The following is a 24,047-nucleotide window of genomic DNA, read 5'->3' as shown; positions in this document are numbered from 1 at the left end:
CACTATAACGCTGTCATGTGTCGCTGTCATGTGTGGAACATCAAAAGCTTCGATTAGTAAACCACTCCTCACTCATTGAATGGACGCCTCCACGAGGGCATTAGAGTTTATGAATTACTGGTGTTACGGACTCTTCATTACGTCAAGTAAACAGCCATATGCCATACATCAAGGAATGGAGGAATCTAATATTATTATTCTAAGCGGACATGTACTTAGGTCTAAAAACTTCAATTTACAAATTGCTCCTTCAGGTTAACTAATTACCGGCCAATGTTTTCTGAAAATGATTACAGGAGTGCGCTGAAGCGTGACCACGTAAAATTTTTGACCACTTTTTCTTGGAGTGAATGTAAATATACGATGATTATGATGGTAAGAATTGCGAACATCGTAGTCCACTGGTGCCCATTTACAGGATCACTCCATACCTTGATGTGTTCGTGACATCTGCAAAACTTCATAAGAATCTTGTACGAACAAACGTTTTACATTTCGTGATTTCGTTGAGGTGATTTAGGCCTTTTAAGTAAACGGCCCGAGCATAGCTATGTTGCATAGAATAAATAACCTGTTGACTACGCGTAAGAACTCTATCCTTATAAATAGACATTATTGTTACCTGTGAGTTCCTCACAGTTGATACTTTTCTATTTAGTTTCTTACCCCCCTCCCCCAACCCCTTCCCTCTTGTGTATGGAAAAAAAAATCGTTTATACCGTTAGCGAAGGTATTTATGACGGGCTGCTACTAACGTACTACCAAACTCTATTATGTATTTACAGGGCCACGGTTCTGGCTTCGGCAAGTCGTCAGGAGGAGGCTTCGGCACGGGGCCTATCTATATCATCCAGCAGATTAGCGGCGGTGGGGGGTTTGGTGGAGCTGGTTTCGGCGCAGGGTGGAAGCCCGGGGGTATGGGTGGATTCGGTGGTGGTGGATGGAAGGCCACTGGGGGTGGTGGTGGTGGTGGGTGGAAGGCGACTGGAGGTTCCGGTGGCGTGTGGAACATGGGAGGTGGCTTCGGTGGCGGCTGGAAGTCGGCAGGTGGTGGAGTAGGAGGAGGATGGAAGACTGGAGGTGGAGGAGGTATGAGTGAACCTACGTAGTGATCACCAGCAAAAACAGTGGTAGTGGAGGCAGCGGCTGGTGGTGAGGCAGTGGTTCCCATGAAAGAACTCGACGGATCTCTCTCAGGTGAGGACTCTGCACGAACCTCCCCTATTATATATCAGTTCGCTGCATATGCGAAGGAGTATAGAGAGCTCAGTTGGCCGTGTTTAGATGAGTTACAATTAAAAAAAAAAAAAAGATGGGCACGCATTGACTTATCACCATAAGCTTCTGTATTTTAAATAAAAATATTCTGGGGGGAAGTAGAGTGAGCGTGTGTGTTCTAGTGTCGCCCCTAGCGAGAAGTTGCATAAAAGTACCGTTCGCATACAATACACAAATAAATAAAAAGTCACATTGCATGACTCAAGATACATTGTGGCTTCGAGCTACAGTCGAGTGCTCGTCAATTTCCCTTTCTTACATTTTAATGGGCATCATAACTCTTCAAGAAACTCTGGCACAGCATTATCCCCTCCATTTTCCATTCAGGACTTGTAGATATCACAAATATCAAGTAAGCTAAGATACACGACGGCCGGTCTCTTAGCCGAATATACTCGTATCATGAATGCAAGGTTGACCGTAGACGTTCTCAGTTTTTCTGTGAACAGTAGTTCGGCTGACATAAAAAACACGACTAAAACAATGAACTAGCGTATGAACAAATTTAACATGATGACGTTTAAAAAAGGTTGCCTGCTCTGAATTCCTTCATGTTTAGTACAGCTTCCACGAAGAAAGATTTCACCTATATTAAGCCATTCAAGAAATGAGGACACACGACATTTATTAGGCTGTATATATTGATTTCGGTGTTTTATGTATCAACCTCCAATAATAGTACGCAAATAAGAGGCCTTTCAAAAATATATTCCACCCACTTTAAGCTAAACAGTTGAGGAGAAAGTGTAACAAGACATTTCATTTGTGCATACCTCCTGCCCACTCTTTTTTTTTCTCCGTTTAACGCACTTAACTGGCGCAGGGCAACAAATGACTCGTGTCTGGTTGACCTGGTTGTCCAAATCGTCCTTCTGACAGTTTCTCAGTGCATCAAGCCAACTTAAGCGTTTGGATGGACAATATCCTTGGCGAGTTAAACACTGGGCGGAGGATGGAGTGGCGATTTCTTTCCTTAGCAGATTACGCTAGATCATTGCCACGTCTTATCTGACAAGTATGCAATACACTTTCCGTGCGCCCATAATTTTTTTCTGCACCTGAGTTACACAAAAATGGGTATCTTTGTCACTGCAGGTACTTCAGCGACACGGATGCAGGTGTCATCTGGCGCCATAGTTGGGAAATACGAAATTCCAGTCAAGTGCGGAAGTATTCCTGATCTGGAAGTTCGGAGTCATGCAACAAAACAGCCCAACGCACACTCTCCTTTTGTACAAAGCCCGGCACATTCTCTGCTTGCGAAGAAAAGCCTGCCAAGTCAACTTGCACCAACATCTTCCATCATCGTATGTCATAATTGCGAAATAAAATAATATTCGCTCACACTCAAAAGCAAAGTCATCATAACGCACAAACACAAGGGTTCCTCTCATCGTCTTGCAATGCATTAAAATGTGTTGAAAACAGGAATTGCCATGCTCGCACTTTTAACTGAATGAAAGTTTAAGAAGCAAGGCTTTCGTTGCGATGCAGGTTGCATTGAATCACAAGAAACAAATAAACCTAGAGAGATATTGTATTTTTGCTGCCTTTGAAAGCAGACCATGAAAATATTACTGCAATAAAATTGCACTGCTACATGATCTGTGTATTGTTGTTTCGTTATGGCCCCAGGCAACAAAGATGACACTCATATTCAATGTTTTGGGAAATATGCCCGAAGTTAATAATCCCAATAGCCAGTATTCTATAAGAACTTTTTTCAACACTTAATACAACTATGCTCTTAAATACTGGATAGAGAGAATTCGATAGAGGACTACGAAAGAACACAGAAGCACAGGACTTTCCTAGTCCTGTATCGAATTCGCGCTATCCAGTATTTAAGAGTATGAACCAACTAGCCCAGCAACAATTTCTGTTAATTCTAAAAAGACAGGGCGTGCAAACACGGACACAAGAAAGAAGTCAGGACACCACAAACGCCTACTAACAACTGAAGAGACGCACAACGGCTGAAAAGAAAGAAGGCACGAAAACATATCTCCGCATGCCCATGCAACATGCGAACCTATCAATCCGGCACGCGTGGCGGTCTACGTGGAAGATAACTGTTAAGACATTTAATTGCATCTTTATGCAAGTTAATCGACGGTTGGCTCACGCATGCGCTACCACTATTCTCGATATGCCATGCTTCAATCATCAGGCGCGTTTCTTCATTTCTATACCGGTACAACACTGCGCATTCATCAAATTTTGGCGTGCACTTACAATCTCCACAATGTAAAGATAGATTAGAAGGTGAGCCTCATGTTAGCGATCTCTTATGTTCCAACAATCTCTGGTTGATGCACCGGCCCCTCTGTCCTACGTAGAAGCGGCCGCAGCTGAAAGGGATCTTACACACCACACTCGTACGGCAATCAGTGAATTTGTTGGTGTGTTTTACGAAACAAATATCGGTCCGCTTCTTGTCTTTTACTCCCTCATTCTTCCTCTGCACAGCGGCACAAATCTTACCTAGCTTATTGGCAGCCGTGAAAACAACATTACCGCCGTATCTAGTTCCTACTTTCTTTAGCCTGTGAGATACGCGATGAACGTATGTACCGTATACCCACGACATGTTTCTTCCTATCGCTTTCTGCAACCATGCTCGGACTTAACACAATAAACTTCTTTAAACGTTCAGCGACCGTGGCCACTGCATCACGAGGATACTCTACATCTAAAAGACGTGTAACCTGTGCGTAAAAGCTATCACTCATTTTGTGCTCACACGACATGGTGAGGGCTGACTTAAGGCAAGACATGGCGATGCCGTTTTTTTACAACTTTCGAGTGCTTTGACGAAAAATTTAACAGCGGTTTTGAAGATCTATGAGAATGCTGCCAGCACACGTGCTCCTTCTGGAACGTTAAGGAAATGTCTAGAAATTGTATTCCATTATTCTGAGGCACCTCTTTAGTAAAGCTCAGCTCTCCTCCATTTAATTCAATTTTTTCGCTCACGGAAGTTACCACCTTTTCGAAGTCCTCACCACTACAAAAAATCAGGTAATCGTCCACATAACGAAAAACCTTAATAACTGAATTACCTAAGGCGCCTTCCAAAAGACTGTCAATCTTGCTAAGGTATAAATCACTAAGAACCGGAGCAACTTTAGAACCAATACATATTCCTGATTTCTGCACATAAACGCCTTCCTTCCAACCTACCAGCGTCGACTTTAAATACATGGAAAGGATTTCTAGGAATGCCCCGGTAGAAACACCACATTTATCGGTGAAAACCGTTTGGTGCGCTTGTTCGTTAATACATTCATTAACACAATTTAACAAGTCCTCATGCGGCAAAGAATAATACAGGTCTTCAATGTCCATACTAAAAGCCTTACAACAGCCGGGGTTTTCCTCTGAGAGGAACTGAACTAGCGCCTGAGAATGACGCATACGAAAAGGGTCTGAAAAACTCAAAGAGGTTAAGCAGTTCTGCAAATGACTAGATACAGCGACTTGCCAGGTGCCTTGCTCTGAAACGATTGCTCGAAACGGAATCTCTTTCTTATGTGTTTTGGCTGAAAAAAAACCAAGTCTAAAGTAAGTAATTTAGCCTTCTGACATTACAAGCTATTTTCTCAAGATTATGTATTAACAAAAGGTCGACAGCACGTTGCCTAACACCGATGGCTTAAGGTTTACCGTCCTAAAATTCTTTTCAATGGCTGTTAATGCTTTTTCTGAGCACAAACTGTCCGGCATAGTTACAAATACCCTTCCTTATCTGAAATTACTGGCCTGAGTTTCTTCTCGACACAGTAATTAACCAAAGGCCGGATAGGATCAGAACACTTGAGATGCATATTAGAACCCTTGATGCTAGCGACGCAGTCTGAAATGCAGTGGGAACGCTCTTCTTCAGGAACAAGTCTAGTGATTGTACGCGGCAAACTTGAAACGTCTATTGGTTTCAGGTTCGGCTTAAAACAGTATTTAGGACCTAAAGCTAGGGTTTTGCAGTGACTATCATCTAAGGCAGCTCCTCCAAAGACTAGCAAGTTATTTTGCGTATACCTACGTGTCTTCGGTATACCGTACATTCATCGCGTGTCTCACCTTAAGTCAGCCCTCACCATGTCGTGTGAGCACAAAATGAGTGATAGCTTTTACGCACAGGTTACACGTCTTTTAGATGTAGAGTATCCTCGTGATGCAGTGGCCACGGTCGCTGAACGTTTAAAGAAGTTTATTGTGTTAAGTCCGAGCATGGTTGCAGAAAGCGATAGGAAGAAACATGTCGTGGGTATACGGTACATACGTTCATCGCGTATCTCACAGGCTAAAGAAAGTAGGAACTAGATACGGCGTTAATGTTGTTTTCACGGCTGCCAATAAGCTAGGTAAGATTTGTGCCGCTGTGCAGAGGAAGAATGATGGAGTAAAAGACAATAAGCGGACCGATATTTGTTTCGTAAAACACACCAACAAATTCACTGATTGCCGTACGAGTGTGGTGTATAAGATCCCTTTCAGCTGCGGCCGCTTCTACGTAGGACAGACGGGCCGATGCATCAACCAGAGATTGTTGGAACATAAGAGATCGCTAACAGGAGGCTCACCTTCTAATCTATCTTTACATTGTGGAGATTGTAAGTGCACGCCAAAATTTGATGAATGCGCAGTGTTGTACCGGCATAGAAATGAAGAAACGCGCCTGATGATTGAAGCATGGCATATCGAGAATAGTGGGAGCGCATGCGTGAGCCAACCGTCGATTAACTTGCATAAAGATGAAATCAAATGCCTTAACAGTTATCTTCCACGTAGACCGCCACGCGTGCCGAATTGATAGGTTCACCTGTTGCATGGGCATGCGCAGATAAGTTTTCGTTCCTTCTTTCTTTTCAGCCGTTGTGCGTCTCTTCAGTTGTTAGTAGGCGTTTGTGGTGCCCTGACTTCTTTCTTATGTCCGTGTTTGCACGCCCTGTCTTTTTAGAATGAATACTTACCAACTAGCTCAGCTCTCTGTTATTCTAAAATTCTTTTAAACGGCACCTATACGTTTAGTTCATAAAATTAACTGCAACTAAGGCATCACGGCTTTTTAGTTCTACCCATAACCAATATTTATGTCAGGAAGCTACCAATTCTCTTCGAGACAATCGGTGCCACTGCCCTTTACTAGTCGTCCTTTTTACCTACGCCATGGCTTTACAACTGAGTAACTAAATATGTTACGCGGATACTGTTAATATTCCCGGAAGCAAAACAAACACCACATAGAGAGACAAGAAAGTAATCCAGCACTTGACCCATGAAAGGGACGCAATTTCCACCGACTTGAAGAGCACGAGACACAAAAGTGAAAACAACATTATGGAACTCCATTATACTACACTACACACAACAATGGAATCCCGTTCCCTCACAATAATCTGGAATAGTTTGTGGGCGTCGTATGAGACTAAATGTAAAGTTTTTTTTTGTAATGTAGTGGGTCAGGAGCGAAAGTCTTGGCCATTGGAACTTTACTGACACCAGAGCAGACGGCTATGTCTATGCACAAAGGAGGACATTGTTCGAGAACATGGCTGGAGTGTTCGATGCAAGTTCTTCCTAGTGAAGACGATGCGCCACGTTTACGCAGTTATTTCGCAAATTGGGACAAAGGAAACTTTACTAGGCATTGTAAGGCACGTCCTGACATGAACGTCGACTTCTGCGGTGGTGTGTATGAGGAGGTGCTCAGAGGCATGATCAAGGATTCACAGTAACCATGTTCCTGGTTTCCTACCATTCTATTATTTTGTCATAGCTGAGATAAAGAAACAAGTGGTGCCACAGGATATCTAATAAACAGCGAATAACAATTATCGAAGTTTTGCCAGAGAGCGAAAACTCCCTACACCTCGCATGGGACGCGTTTTCGCATGCTGATACGCTGCAGCAGCGCCGCTTCCACCGTTGGCGGCTACCGGGCATCCAACTAGAAATAATTCACAAACAAAACATGTATTTCATGTCGCTACTGGTGAGGTAGGCAAATAGAGGGAAATGGCGTCAAACCGAGAGGAGGACGGTTGCCGCAGGAGCTCTACTTTCCCACTTCGCATGCAAGCGTGATGTGTTCGTGCTCTTTTGCAGGTCCGCTGGCCGCTCGGGCGACGCGGCCATTCGTTAAATTTAGTTAACCATTTCTTTAATTTTGTTCGTGTGTTGTGAAGTGAACAAACTAAAGCTGACCGATTTCTCAATAAGACAAAACTCAATCAAGACAAGCAAAATTTCAGTCTGCTTTGGATAATCACACGATTCGTACTAAAAAACAGAGACATACACGCAGTGTGAAAGTGTCAGTGTGCAAAGAAGCTTTAATTGTCAACTGAAATATGCACATAATGAGCAAACATTGAACCCAGAATATTCGAACCCATGCGAAAATTATTAACGATCACGACCAGGCCACGTCGTACTTAACTCAATCACGGAAAGCAGATGGCTTTTAAGGGCTCGTTTTTCTTTGTAAGACACAATAATATTGAGAACTAACAGACAATAACGCCAAGGAAAGTATAGGGTGTGTTATCGGTAGTATTTAGAATATAAATGTGAAGAAAGTAAAGTGGACGAAAAGATAACTTGCCGCCGGCAGGGACCGAACCTGCGACGTTCGAAAAACGCGTCCGATGCTCTACCACTGAGCTACGGCGGCGGTCATCACCCCGTCCACTTTATAGGGTATATATGTGCATTTAAACCCTAGGAGTGTTAGTCAGCGCCGATCGCAGCCATGGCGGCGTGTGTTGGACACTCTTTTTCTGCCTTTTGGTGTCACGTAGCACGTGATCTTTTTGCGAGCTGGCAGCTGACCAATAATCCCTCGCATACTACCTGAAGGCATCAAGTCTGCCGAAGGAGACCCTTCCTATGAACGAAGGAAAGAAGATGGAATTTAAGGCCTTGTTTTTTTTTTGTTATACACAATAATAATGAGAACTAACAAATAATAATGCCAAGGAAAGTATAGGAGATGTTATTTGTAATAATTGGGATATAAATGTGAAGAAATAAAGTGGACGAAAAGATAACTTGCCGCCGGCAGGGACCGAACCTGCGACCTTCGAATAACGCGTCCGATGCTCTACTACTGAGCTACGGCGGCGGTCATCCCCCCGTCCACTTTATCCTACGTTGGAATCGTATATTTAACTATATATGCCGTTGGGCAAACTCTCGAAATTAAAGAAAAAGAAACAGAGAGCAAGACCGAAAGAAAAACAAACAGAAAAATGAAGAGAAACAAAGGAAGCGAGGGAGAGAAGCACAGAGAGATATCGATAAAAAGAAAGATAGAAAGGCGTAGCAAAAGAGAGAAAGAGGTATAAAGAAACATAGATGAAAAAGAGATAGAAAAAACAGGAACAAAGACAGAAAGTGAAAGAAAGAGAGAACTAAAAATAAACAAAGAAAGTGAGAGAAAGAAGCAGAGAGAGAGCGAGAAAGAAAGGGAAGAAAGAAAAGTAAAGCTAGGAAGAGCGAGAAAGAGAAAGAAAGAAATAGAAATGAACGGGTAAAAAAACAGGCACAAGAAACAGAGAGAAAGAGAAGGAAAGAGAAGAAAGAAAGGGAGAGAGAGAGAGAGAGAAAAATGTAATGCGGAAAGGCAGGGAGGTTAACCAGAAAACATATCTGGTTTGCTACCCTGCACTGGGGAAGGGGTAAGGGGAGACAGAAAAGTTAGAAAGAGAGGGATGGGATAGGGAGGGAGGGAAGCACAAACACACACACACAGGAGTGTCACAATCGTTCAACGAGGCGGGTCGCTCGCAGAAACTTCATCAGCGCCTTCGTTGCTTTCTGGCGTGAAGCTCGATCGTTCCGACATTCCAAGATTGACTGCTCAGAGAGCGGCTGGTCGTCGAGGCGAGCAAACACTGCTGCGAGGGATTGTCTCTCAGAGCTGTATTGAGGGCACTGACATAAAATGTGTTCAATGGTTTCGTCATTGCCACAATATTCACATGCAGCGCTGTCTCTCATTCCGATGCGGCACGCAAAGGCGTTCGTAAAAGACACCCCAAGCCACATGCGGCAGAGAAGGGTCGTCTCGGATCGGGGCAGGCCAGATGGAATGCTGAGTCGTAGGCATGGATCCAGGCGGTGAAGACGGGTGTGGAGAAAACCGGGCGTGTTCCACATAGACCTTGCGACATCATGCGCAAGCGTATTAATCTTTGCTGCTGCGTCGCTTCTTGACAGTGGGATAGGTTCTATCACGCCATTTTCGTGAGCATTCTTAGCTGCATCGTCGGCATGCTCGTTACCGATGATGCCGCAGTGGCCTGGCAACCACTGAAAAGTTATAGCATGTCCTTCGTGTATTAGTTGATGGTACAGTTGTCGTATTTCCAGCACCAATTGGTCTTGAGCCCCACGACGTAGAGCAGTTCGAAGACATTGCAGAGCTGGTTTCGAATCAGTAAAAATGCCCCATTTTTGTGGCGCTTCTCGATAAATCCTGCGGAGTGCGCTGCGGAGTGCCGCAAGCTCCACGGCTGTCGATGTTGTCTTGTGTGACGTTCGAAACTGTATGTTTTCGGCTCTTGCTGGGAAGATCACAGCTCCTGCAGATCCTCCAACAGTTGTCGAGCCATCCGTGTAAAGTTTAACATGATCTTTGTAATCTTCGTGCAACATGAGTAGAGTCATCTGCTTCAAAGCTGGCGATGAGAGCTCCGCCTTCTTGCGAATCCCCGGCACTGTCAAGAGCAGTTTTGGTCGGTCCAAGCACCAAGGGGGTGTTAGAATCCGTTCCGGAGGCGTGTAGGCTGTTGGAAGGCACTCTCGGTAAGTCAATATTCTCTTACAGAAGGAGGTACTCGGTCGATCTTCTGGAAGCGAAGCAAGATGGTGGGCAGGGGCGCGAGCAAGGTGCCTAATGTGAGCTCTAAGCACCTCCAATGTAATGTGCACCGTGGCCGGATGATCTTTGGCAATTGCGATGGTTGCGGCTGTTGATGTGCAGCGTGGTAATCCAAGACAAACTCTGAGTGCCTGGCCCTGGGCGTTTTCGATCGTGCGTATACTGCTTTTGCAAGCGTTCGTCAGAACCGGCAAGCTATACCGCAGGTATCCCAGAAACAGCGTTTTGTATAGCTGCAGCATCGCGTGCACTGATGTGCCCCACGTTTTTCCTCCGAGGAACTTGAAAAGTTGTGCGATGGCCGTTAGGCGCTTCTTTAGAGTGGCCACATGGGGACTCCAGCAGAGGTTTCGATCGATCGTGACCCCCAAAAACCTGTGTGTCCTGGCGTAGCAAACATTGCGTCCATCGATGGCGATGGGATATGACGTCATTGCCTTCCGCGTGAACGCAACCAGCGCCGATTTCTCTGGAGAAATCTCGAGGCCTTGTTCTCTAAGGTACGCCGATACTGAATTCGCTGCTTTTTGGAGCCTCGCACGTACCTGAGGGCGTGTTACACCTGACGTCCAAGCACAAATATCATCTGCATAGAGAGATATCTGCACGGAATCTGGTATGCGTTCCACGAGGCCGATCAGAACCAGGCTGAATAGTTTGGGGCTCAATACACCACCTTGAGGAACGCCACGGTGTGTGTAATGCTCAGAAGTCGGCCCATCATCAGTTTGCACAAACAGTGATCTCATATGTAGGTAGCAACAGATCCAGCGGTACACTCGTCCACCCAAACCAACCGACTCGAGGGCGTCAAGTATGGCTTCGTGAGAAACATTATCATATGCTCCTTTGACATCCAAAAATAGTGCGACAGATAGCCGTCTACTCATTTTCTGGTGTTGTACGTAGGACACCAGGTCAATGACATTGTCAATGGAGCTACGAAGACGACGAAAACCGGCCATGGCGTCTGGATATACTCTGTAGCGTTCTAGGAACCACTCGAGTCTGACAAGGATCATTTTCTCCATCAGCTTCCCTACGCAGCTAGCCAGCGCTATTGGGCGGTATGACGTAAGCTCTAGAGGTGATTTTCCAGGTTTGAGAAGTGGAACCAAACGGCTTGTTTTCCATTCTCTGGGGACCGTTCCGTCTCTCCAGGACTCATTGAACACGTCCAGCAAAGCGCTTCGTGCTCGATCACCGAGATTGCGTAATAGGCGGTATGATATGCCATCCGGTCCAGGCGACGACGATCGATTGCATAAAGCAAGAGCCGCATCCAGCTCTTCCATGGAAAAAGGCAGGTCCATGTGCGGGTCAAGGGAATGTGGCGTGTCATCAGCAGTAAGGGCTCCTGTGCAAGTTGACGGGCCTGCAATCTTCCTACAAAAATCTTCCGCTACATCGATATCCCTTCTACGTTGGAAAAGGGCCAAGGCTTTAAACGGAAAACGTTGTTCGGGAAAAATGCGTAGGCCTCGCACGGTTCGCCATATTTGAGAAAGTGGTTTGCGAGGGTCTAGAGACTCGCAAAACTTCGCCCACCGCTGAAACTCCAGTTTGTCCATACGACGCTGGATCTTCTTTTGCATGCGCCTAGCTATCCGCAGATCTTGAATGGATTTTGTGCGTCGATATCTGCGCTCCGCACGCCGACGAATCGCACGGAGTCGCTCTAACTCCACATCCGTTTCTGAGGGCCTTGTAGAACATGTCAGCGTGCGCATCGCACTCTGCGCTGCTTCTTTAATCGCTTGCTCAATGCCAGAGGATAAGCCCTTTTCACAAGCGTGTTCAACGTTAGTTGTGAATGCTGACAGATCGATCCTCCGGACAGTTTTCGGCGGGTGGCCACTAGCAAAGCCTTTGATGGTGAGATAACTGGGGATGTGGTCGCTACCATGTGTCTCGATGTCTAAAAACCACCTAACGCTTGTGGCGAAGCGACGTGACACAAACGTCAAGTCCAAGCAGCTGCTGTACGTTGATCCTCGTAGAAATGTAGGACTCCCATCATTAAGTAGAGACAGTTCATGAGCGGACACAAATGATGCCAGTCTCCGGCCCGTGGCGTTGACTTTTGAACTTCCCCAGATTGGGTGGTGGGCGTTGAAGTCCCCTGTAATTATCCGCGGATCCGGGATGTTCGCAAGTATGTCATCCAGTCTTTTTCGATCAAAACGGGCTGAGGGAGATAAGTAGACACCTACTAATGTGAAGGTGAGGGCTTTCTGCTTCACAGTCAGGCAAACATATTGGTTCTCATCATGAGGCGACACAGGTTGAATGATGTATGTAAGCTCCCTACGAATATACACAATGACCTTGCTGCTTTCGTTGCTGGTTTGGGACGGGATTGACTCGTAGCCGGATAGCCTGATCGGGTTTGATAATTTCGGTTCACATATTACGATGATGGGGAAACGGTTGGAAAACACGTACTGACGAAAATCAGAAATCCGTGATCTAAGTCCTCTTGCGTTCCACTGGATGACTGATGCTTCTCTGACCTCTTTGCGAAACGATTGTTGATCTCCTGCCATGGCTCTACGCGAGAGAGGCGAGGACTGGGCTCAGCGCGTCCAACACCTGTAGCCCGCTTCGAGCGGTTGGAGTTCCCAGGCTTCTCAGTAGGTCTGCCATGACAGCAACGAGGGATCGCAGCATCGGGATGATCTGTCGATCGACCCTTGACACATCCTCAACAGGAGTAGACTCGGTGGAAGGTGTAGGGCGGGGAGGCCTCGGAGGAGGCTCCTTCGCAGGCTGCGTACGCGGAAGCGTAGGCCATTCATCCGAAGCTGCGAGCTTAGCGAGCTTCTCCACCTCATTTCGCTTCGTGCTTACTCCTTTATTCGTGCTCGAAGGAAAAGGGTTATGCGCAACACCCTGTCTTACATGCCTCCGTCGGCGACTACGCCGACGCCGTACCCTTTCAGCAGCCTCTCTGTGGGTTGAATTGTCCCTAACCATTTGTTTGATAATTGCGATTTCCTTCTTAATCTGCGGGCATTCCTTAGAGGCAGCATCATGTGAACCATCACAGTTTCCGCACTTCAGACTTGTTGCCCGACATGCGTCTGCAGTGTGCGGCTCAGCGCATCGGGGGCATACTGTGGTGTTTGTACATACACCCTTGACGTGCCCAATTTTCATGCAGTTATGGCACTGAAGTGGTTTAGGGACAAATGGCCGAACAGGATGTCGGAAGTGTCCAACCTTGACATGCGACGGAATAGATTCCCCTTTGAACATTATCTTTACACAGCGGGTGTTTCCGAGGCGAAGTACATTCGCGATGACAAATCCCTCGTTCGCCGGCTTTATAAGAATTGGGAGGTCCGAGTTTGCTATGGCCAAATCAATGTCGTAGGTTACTCCCGCCGCGCAGGCACCGTCCATTGGAATGACAGGTCGAACTTTGATGTCTCCCAAATCTGATATTTTGCGAAGCTTGTCTAAGGCGCTGGCAGTTGTGTCCACAGCTAGGATATTCTTCCGCGTGTTCACCCGGATATCCTTAATTTCGTTCGGTGCAACCCCCTCAAAGTACATAGAGAGAGCTTGCCTGTTTACTGCTCGAAGGCTGACGGTGGAGTCCTCGGGAATGAATAGGATGGTGTGCGGCCAGCGTTCTTCACTTGACTTAGACGTTAACGTCCTCGCTGGTGAAGACGGCTTGATGTTTCTTCTTTTTGCCTTCCTGCTTCTCACGGTCTCGAAGCTGTCATCCGACGAGTCGTCGCCAGTGGCCGAGTACAGTTCCGTGTCCTCGCTGGTGCTCGAACAGGTGCTTCGTTTTCGCGACGAGCTTGCCAAAGGTGATCTCTGGCCGGACAGCGCCGCAGAAGGCTCCGCGTCTACAGCCATTAGGCAGTGACTCTCACCGTTGGCCTCATCGGTTCTGGGCCAGGCGCGCTGATTTAACGAGGAGCTCGCCATGGCAGACCTCTGGCTGGGCGGACTAGTGGAAGACTCCGCGTCCGTCGCCCTGGGACAGGGAGCAGCGCCTCCCGGAAAAAGCGAAAAACTTGATAAAAATGCTCGGAGCAGAAAGCAGAAGCGTTCTATGAAGAGACACTTCGTCGTCGTCCCTTTCGTCACTCAAAGAAAGGGAAAAAATGGAGAGAAACAAGGAAGGGCACTCAGCCCCGCTCTTCCTTCAGGCTTGGCACCACTAGTGCGAAGCTGCCATTTTTTTTTGTTTTGAAGTGGTGCGCAGCTTATCATGAATTGTTATCAACTCGCCCAAACGTATTCAACAGTTAATTAATATTCAATAACACATTATTTTAAAATATCGATTTCAACGCAAAACCTTCAGTATGAAAGTTCCAGACCTTGTTGACAAATATCCTAACCATTTCTGTCTGCGCTGATAGCTGCGGGGAGTGCAATTCTTGCGGCCTACGGAGTACGTGTGAAGCTACAAAAAGTATCACGTGACTATAGACCCTTGCACGTAGTGACATTAGTGGCCTCATATACACGCTAAGCTAATGGTGCATGCTGCGCGCAGAACGAAGGTATGAATAGGGAGCACAAAAAAGAAAAAACGAAGACCATAGGCTAGGGTCAGTCCTATAGTATGTATTGATGCCTTCGCCGCTGCCCCAGGAACGTCAAACACCTGTTTGATGTCCTTGCGAGGAAAAAATATTGAAGGGAGTAGCTTCCCGCCGTGGTATTCGCTTGCCTTGGCTAGCTGCGTGGCGCAATGCCCTGTCATTTATTACGTTTCTTTTCTCCGTAACAGACAATATATATGGGTAAAAGTAAGGAAGTCAAGACCGTCGTATATGAGCCATGACATTTGCTCAAATCATGTTGAAGCATTTTGTCTACGTGCAGCATCGGTCATTTTTTCGCTACATATCTGAGGGTGATAGCTGGTCGGATGACGATTTTATTCAATCGACTATGAAAACAATTTTTTGCTTCAGTCGCAATACCTGGAGAAAAGGGCGACCAGAGAAAAATAAAAGGATGGACAAGCGGGTGGGTTGACCTTTATTCATTCTAGAGCAGCGCACAAACTGATACAGACACGGAGGGCGTTTTTCTGTCCTGTCAGTCTGTGACACCTTGTGCGCTGCACTTTGTGTTCAGTGTCGATTGTGTCTGCCCTCTTGTCTACTCTCACCTCACATATATTTCTTTGTGTCAGAGCTAGCCACGAGAAATCTAAGCGTCTTAAACAGACAGGTTTATCCTTGGCTTTGGAAAAAAAGGTTGATCCAAATGAAATTAGGAGTGTTAGACATAATACTACGTACATCCTGGCAATTGACGCTAGAATAAGGAGCATCTGTGTGGAGCCCCACGTGGATCACCTTGTGGTCTAACCGTCTGAAATGCCCGAACGGGCACCGTTCTGAAGACGTCCTTTCTGGAGGCTATTCTCAAAGTTTGACTGTTCGAAGGAATACTTCTACTCTCGTCGTGCACGACTCACAAGGTGTCGCAGCCTACTGCGCAATCTCGTGAGACGCTTTATTCAACTGATGAAAACCCATTTGCAGTTTGGGCAGTCATATTCGTACTGGGATCATTACTGGACCCGCGCTTTTAGGCAACCAACTCACTACGTAGGGCCAAGTGCAAATAATACACAGCTCGCAGTGAGATATAGCAGATGGATAGTCGGCTAGTGCAAGACCCGCAACAGCTTTGACATTGCGTGTTAGGCTCGTAGACACATAGGCAGCGTTTTTATAAACGTGAAATGCAAAAAAAAAAAAGCTCCTGTACGGAGATTTCGGTATACGTAAACAAAGAAAAAAAAGGAACTTGGAGAAGCTTGAGCTTTGCCTACATGAGTAGAACACGATAACGTAATCAGGTCCCGTTCGCCCTTCTCAATTGCTAGCCTAGCTTCGCTTCTCAATGGACACCTCAACCATACTGCAAGGATAGGAAAACCTAACATTGGCTGTTTTAAACTATCCTAGAATTCGTACTGCAAGTACAGTTGTGAGGGGCGTCATTCTTCTACGCCAAAATTCTTCTTTTTGCAAATAGGCTAAGTGCAGTCGCCCAAATATTTAACTATCGTTCGCGAGCGGCAATTTTTTTTGTGTATCTTAGCCATATGAATGAATTAAATTCCCGAAAGGATGAGGGCAAGTGCACGCCCACAAAGCGCATGCCCACAACAATTTTTAGCTATTTCATTCATTCCTATGGCGCTGACACACGAAAAAGTTGCCGCTGGGCACAACAGTTAAACATTTGGCCGGCTGTACTCACTACGCGTCCGTAAGGCAACACGAGCACCTGAAAAAATTTTTATGCTGTTGCTAACAATGATGTTTAATTGTGCTTGTGCGCTTTTTTAATTTTTGGCTATTGAATCCAATCACTCATTGCGCAATTCAGATGTTTTGACACCTGGCGCGGTTCTACGCTTCCGCCACGCCATATTACATGCGTCAAGAAGTCTTCTCGCACTACATGGCATTCGTATAGGTATTTTTCCCCGAGCAGTTTCAAGCACTAGCGCGGCTCTGTGGTAGAACATCTGCTTTCCATGCTCCAGTCCTGGATTCGACTCGCACTCGAACCAAATATTATTATTATTTATTTATTTGCATCTATATGGAATTTTCACTCACCGACAACGCTGATTTTTCGCTCACGACCTAGGATGCCGACACCGACGCCAAACCTGGTATTTCTGCGAAATAGGCTCTTTAACGCTATTCACGCTAAAAAGAAAGAGAAAAGAAACAGGTTGCCAAAATTCTTGCTTACTTCGTTACGTCGTGCCTTATGATGAAGACGTCGTTATGACGCGCAAAAATAAGATATTTTCAAATAGTGCATAGAGCATCATGCGCGGATCCAGGGAGGATATCTGGATAGAGATGCACGATTACAGTCTGCGCATGCCTCGGTAAATACATTGCGGCGGAGCCAGCAGACAAGAAAAGTCGGATGCTTGGATGTAAATGCTACTTCTTTCAATATATGTTTTTTAGGAGACAACGCTTTTATATAGAGGTGGCTACTGCTCTTCCCAGATAATATGTAGGGCTACATGGCCAAACACCTACTTGCAAAAACAGGCACTATAGCAATAAACAAGTTTCTAATATATTAATATTAATATCTGGGTTTACGTCCCAAAACCACGATATGATTGAGACGCCGCAGTGGAGGCCTCCGGAAATTTCCACACCTGGGGTTTATTAACCGTGCAGCTAATCTAAGCACACGGCCTCAAACAGTTTCGGCCTCCATCGAAAAATGCCGCCGCCGCGGCTGGGAATTCAATCCCACGACCTTCGGGTCAGCAGCCGAGAGCCATAACCACTAGACCACCGCGGCGGGGCAATAAACAGTTTCTAGAAGCCAGTGGTATGCTGGAAAATTAAAAAACCTTCAAGGCTAATTTGATGTATGCATATGCTTGACCTGACCGAGTCGCTTTATGTGTGGCTTCATGTTTAAACTTATTCCGAATCCCTGTCACTGGGCTTGCCCAGTTTTAATGGGATGTGACTGGACGTTATGTGTAAATTCTTGTTCTTTACAACATGACTAACATTATATTATATATTATTATTATATTATTATTATTATTATTATTATTATATTATTATTTATTATTATTATTAATTATTATTATTATATATTGTAATTGTTGTCGTTGTTGTTGTTCGTCAGCATCCATCAAGTCGTCATCATCATCACCAACACCATTTTAGTGTCCGACCACCTGTTTTAAAAATAAGCTGGATCCGCGCCTGAACAAGACAGCAAGACAGTGACCTCATTGATAGTACGCAGAATATTGATTTACCTTAGGGCGAGTGTGAAGTGTGCAAACTTCTAAAACCACTATCTGGCTCGCTTTGCGTTGGCTGAATGGTATGGTGCAAATAGTTTTGCCACTCACAAGCGTCTGCTGTAGTACGAGCGAGAGAACTACGTTTTTCAGCTGTACTGTTTTTGCTTACTGGCAGGTTCTAGCCGAGAACTATTACGCTTCTGGAACAAGCAACGCGCACTTTTCTCACACCTTGGACCACTTATGGGCTTCTCGGATGACAGGCTTGACGTAATTGGTCAGGATCAATCGTAATACTTTACAGGCCATAAATTATGGTATAATAAATAATACTCTTTATTCTGGAATGTGTACATAAAGACAACGTTACATGCCGCCGAGATGAGGCAAAAGGAAACAGACATAACTGTTTCTGACTAGGCCTACATCTCGGTTCGGGAAAAAACAAGGACAGCAGTGAGGTCAGGAAAAAAGCATTCAGAACAGCGCAATTGAAATGCATCACTGTAAAGAAATCATGGAAGACATATACCAATTCAAGCACACTTTCGCGGCAGATGTACAATATTTTAACCATAAGTAAGATTAATTATTTATAATAATTATAATTGCTAGTCTTCTGCCACTTCAAGTCACTTGAAATGCAGGGATATGGAGTAGAAAAATACAAAGAATGCGCTTAATTAGCACCCTTTCTCGTTCTAACATATTTCGAATGCATTTCTAGAGTAATCGCGTTTTTTTAAAACATTTGAATCATAAGTATTCGGAAGCGGCATTTCCTTTATGGATATTTGCACACAATTGCGCAACGGGAGCGCCAACATAGCCACGTAAGGCTTGCGCCTTAAAAGAAAAAAAGAAGAACAAAAACACAGAAAACTTTATTCCGTTTGCAACAGAGGTTAGGAGAGGGCAGGTGATAGCTGTTCCTATTATAATACAAGCAGTACTGAAGCTGATTCAGTTCCATGTGTGGTGCAGTGTTCCTTGCGCTGGTGGCGTCTTGGACAAACCAAACAAGTGGGCAGTCCTATTGCTCTGTAGATACCACCACTCCCCACCCACACCACCCATCTCACAGCTCGTCTTCTGCTCCTTCTGGAAGTGTTTCTTAAGGGCCATCTACTATCCTTCTGAATAACTTAAGAGCACTTTCCATGCTGTCATTTTTCCAGTTTTCTTTTGCTCCTCAAGCTCAATCCGCAATCATCTAGAAATGGATGTTTACACACGACCTGGTGAAAATGCAATAGTGTTTCTTTTTCCTTTCTTCTATTTGCTCAGATCCTGTCCTTTCATTCATCATGCCAAGCAGTATAATGAACGAGGTACTGCCAGCAGCCAAACGCAACAACAACAAATACCCGGTATATTTGTGAGCCAGGAACATCGGTGGCGCCATCGAGTGGTTAAGACATTAAAGAGCGCTTGGATGCCCCCTGTCCAAAAACTCATTAGCGGCCACGCATTTATGCGCTATCATCAAACCAATGTATCGTAGTGGGAGAACACATACGCAAGAAAAAGAAAACGTTTCACTGTCGCAGCGGTTGCTGGGTGGGAACGATGCCCCGGCTGCCGACCTTTCACTGTACTGTACTTCACTTGTGTCCCCACCTAGAGCACTCGAAAAGATGCGCGCAGAGTTGCACTCACCTGCGGGCAGCGCGCTTCCCTGATAAGCTTCGAGAACGACACAATTAAGGAGGGCCACAACAGCGGCTCCGCTCGGCACCGAGATGCATCACAGCTGGGTGGACGCACGTTTCCACTGACCGACTGACAGCGTGGGGCGCACGGAATGCGCAGCCGCCTAACGCGCCCGCGTGCTCGTGGCCGCGCACCGTCTATCTTTAGGGGGCCCGCGACGGGGGTCCCGCCTGCACGCCGGGTCCCCCGTCAAGGTCGCCTCCACGGGCCGCTGCCCGATGAGCGCCACAAACCTTTGCCCGGCCTCCCCGCTTTCAGAATTCAGTTTAGCTTTCAGTTTCGCTGCGCTCCAGCGTTTGGCTGTTCCAATCCAAGCAACGTATGTGCCATTCCACCGAACGCACTCTATCTGTTTCCTGTATGTGTCTCGCGGTCGTACATCCACTCATTCGGCACCCTTCTTGCAGAAGGCACTCAGGCGTTTTGTTGTGCGCGTATGCTTTCGACGCATTTTGCTCCCAAGTTTCTGGACGTTTGTAGACATGCAAGCGTGGTCAGGTTCCGTGGGCAGTGATACGGCTCGGTTTGGCAACGACGCCGATCAAATGTTACGATATTCCATTAGTGAAGTGAGCTCCCTGGAATCCGGTCTCGCTGGAATTTCTAGATAAGATGGATGTCTGGAGAGGGCGCGATCCATTTTTCTTACGTGAGCAGAAAACTGTGGAGGGCTATCACTCCTCCAGTAAACAACAACAGAGGTCGGCAAAGTATTTTCTCGATACACCCTCTTTTTTATACTTTTATTCATTTCGTATAGCTTTTGGAACATCCAGCTTTTATAATAAGAACTACGGAATAAGGTTTCTGTCAAAAAGACCCAATAAGCGCTTGATGGAAAAATTCTCACATTATTTACAGAAAGTATGAGGACATCCACAAGAAAAATGGAACAATTTTCATGCTGCTTGCCTAAAGATTAATGTTATTCTGTGTAACGTAACGAAATATATTTCAAGTGCACCTTACCAGGCTCATACAAGTGTGATAAAAGGGTTAACACCGTCAAAGAGTGTTTGCTGTTGCGATTTAAAGAGTGTTTGCTTACGTTTCAGATTCTCGCGAGCAAAAGTATGGTCATTGAGATATGTATTTGCTATTCTAAGTTGGCACCTAGGACGTATTTAACGCACCCAGGAAACGTAAGGCATGATCTGTGTGTGTAGTCCAACGCCATTGCGTTTGCGTGGCCACATCATCATCGGAGGTGCCTTTATGCATCCCGCGGTCTTATCGCGTTATCTTTGCGTTTCCTGTGTTTGCGAGTGGCATGAAAATGGGCTGCGTGTGTTTAGTCATTTAACACCTCGAACTCTTTGCGACAACGTAACACATAGAGTGATTGTGGTTCTGTAGATGACGTCGTTCTCATTTTCATGGTTTTATCCGTGGACAAAACATTCTGGCTGAGTGAGCCGGCACGTGCATTTACGGTGGCTGAGTCTGAAATGTAGTTGGTAACATTTCGAAAGTACTTATTAGAGCCCCTGGTGCTATTTTTTTTTTTATTTTTGTTATGTGTCAATTTCTTGCCGATATACATATGTAATTTACCAGTGTAGCTGGCGCAGCTTCAAAAACGGTGAGCGTGACAGTGAAACTCCAGTAGCTCGGTGCTTTCGCTAACTTTGATCACGAATATAGGTCGATAGCTAATTATGGGTAACATTCCAGAAAAAGAGGTTGAGCTATATTCAAATAAATAAAGCAGTACCTAATACAAACAATTATTCTTGTGAAGGAAATTGGCGCATGTTATTTTCAGCATGTTTACGAATTTTCAGTCATTATTTTCGTCTTCCGCAATATCGTGCAGCGTTGATCCAGGCCCTCGTACACTCTTACTGTAGGAAGTTCGGGCGATCATTTAGGCCTTACAGTACTGGTCTTGGCCATCTCTCGGCAGGGACGTCCTATGAAAATGCGTGCCAATGGTTTTTTTTTTTTTTTTTTGCTTTCCGGTCATAGTTATGTATGGTGTCAGCCTCATTCTAGAAGGTTCGGAGTTTCTTCGGCAGCGCGAGTTCCCTCATAACGTCTGCCAACTACTTCGCACTGCAACCGTACGACAACTTCTTTACGAATGCTTACTCTTGTAATGACTCATTATCAATCAATCAGTGAATAACTATGATCACAAAGAAAAAATACACTCAAGAAAGGTGACCGGGAGAAAGGCTGGCTAATCGCAGCTTGAGCTCCAGTCAGCCATGGGCGGTGGAAAACAGGGTACAGCACTCAATTACAAGCATAGCAAATCATTAAAAAAGTGACTGCCCATACGTACCAATGATACAAAAACTTCTACATACGTCATATTTCTTGGGAAATGTGTTGCGCACAACTCAATGCGGAAATACTGCATAAGACACGCATATAAGAAAACTTAACAGCACACAAAATGTGGTGAAAGCCGTACTGAGAAAGAAAGCTTGTTTCGATTTTTATCGAAAATAACGCTCTTAACTTTCTGTAAGGAATAAAGTGCATCTTGTGAGACATAGTTGTTTAATATACTTGGCAAAATGCATGTTTCTGGTGGGGTGTGGTCTGTACTTCGTGCGTGAAAATGAGGCGTGCCAAGGCGGTCGATATGGGAAACTATAGTAAACAGCGTTTCGATCAAGGTGCATCGAACAGTGTCCGATATGCCTAGCGCTGGTTTCTCGTAAAGGAAGATTAATTTGTATATATAAGGATCTGATATTTTAGTGGCGAAACTTGTGGCGCACTTTGAAGGCCATGGACGAAGGAAGTGAAGATGGGACGATGCGCTTCCAATGTGTTAACAATCTTATCTTGTTGTTTTAGGGGCGAAGCTCCTTAAGGCGGCACCCGTTCGTCCCTCGTAGTCGTAGTCGTAGTCGTAGTCGAAGTAGTCGTAGTGCGTAACCAGTCTTACGCTTTGACCTCCAAGGTGGTGCCGGTGGGAGATTTTTCCTGTGCGTTGTTGAACAATAAAAAATTCGCAGCGTGCGCGTTAACTAAAAGCAGAATTCTTCTGTCTCTCATTCCCCATTAGCAGCCATTGGCATGTTCCAGTAGGAAACGTTAGTCGGAAGTGTAAGTGTTAGCTAAAAGCCGACTACTTCTGTCTCTCATTCCCATTAGCAGCTATTGTGTACCTCCAAGGTAGTGCCTGGTGAGATTTCTCCTGTGCGTGATTAAACAATAAAAACTTTGTTCAAAACGCCGTTGATTGATGAAATAAAAGCAACGAAGGACGCCAGATGTTTTGTAAAAGCAAAACGAAAGAACACCAGATGTTTCTAAAGCAAAACAAAAAGACGCCAGCTGCTTAACGAAAGACGCCAGATGTTTTCTAAAGCAATGGTTTTCTAAACAATGAAAATTCACAGCGTACATGTAAAATTAAAGTGAGCTGCAAGTCGTCATAACTCATCGAACCTTTAGTATAAACGCGCCCGATCTCACGTCGGTGATGATGTACTGGGCAGAATTCACGGAAGATTCACGGTTTACCGATGAACCTCCGCAGCTTCGCCCACTCATTATCATTCACTCCGTGGATATGCTGTGATTTTTTTCGAAAAAAGGGCAGTGTGTTCAAAAAAAGGAATCATTTTAAATCGCCCGAAGCAGCATGCTCAGTTCGGATATAATACCTACTGTAATTTTCCCCATACGAGCGCTCAATAACACATACGTCACTTACGAAATAGCGTCGTACAGTACCACTTTTATTCTATCTGGGACAGCACGATAAATGACACTTCGATAATCCTACATGTTTACCAAATTTTGACGTGATCGCTTTTAGTTGTATATTTCATGACATGTGTTCATTAAAGATGACGCCAAGTATTTTAACGCCTTTTTCAATACACACAGTACAGAGAAATAGGACAAGGTTCTCGGATACAGCAGCCTCGATATACAGCTCACATTGTTTTTGTTACGTTCAATTCGTTATAAACCATTGATCAATATTAAAGCAATACGCGCGTGCTTGATTTTTAAGGCATTATAAATATTTTCCCTTAGTAAAGACTGTGCAATCATCGGCGTAAATAATACACTGGTAGCTGTGTTGATTTTTATGATGCATTTTGTACAAAAAAGCATCAGAATAGGCCCTAGATACTCCCTCGAAGCAGTTCTGCCGCAATTAGTCTCAAGAGTGATTTGCATGGGCCTACTTCACTGCACTGACATCTTTCGTCTAGGTAATAGCGAGCAAGTTGCAGCGCGACGGTCCGAATTCGACGACTTTTTGAATTTCATTGTTAAGGTGATGGATGAACCATGGGTATTTTTCAATTATGTTTTGCGGCATTCGTGCACGAAAGTTGCTATTTAGAGTAACTGTTGCAAGCAGAATTCTGGTTGAAGACGTGGAATGTTTTACGAAAA

At 45.2% G+C, this 24,047-nt stretch overlaps 1 protein-coding gene across 1 annotated transcript in view; it reads left to right on the top strand.

The window, feature by feature from the left end:
* LOC119380604 (uncharacterized) overlaps positions 1 to 1,109 on the top strand; it is a 37,105-nt gene extending 35,996 nt beyond the window's left edge. The window contains exon 4 of the mRNA XM_049412227.1: positions 786 to 1,109. Within this exon, the coding sequence (XP_049268184.1) occupies positions 786 to 1,109 (324 nt within the window). The remainder of the gene's footprint in view (positions 1 to 785) is intronic.
* Positions 1,110 to 24,047: the final 22,938 nt, after the last annotated feature.

This window comes from Rhipicephalus sanguineus, chromosome 1, assembly GCF_013339695.2.
Source record: "Rhipicephalus sanguineus isolate Rsan-2018 chromosome 1, BIME_Rsan_1.4, whole genome shotgun sequence".
NCBI lineage: Eukaryota > Metazoa > Arthropoda > Arachnida > Ixodida > Ixodidae > Rhipicephalus > Rhipicephalus sanguineus.
Note: the sequence above shows the minus strand (reverse complement) of the source record. Positions and strands in the feature narration are given on the sequence as shown.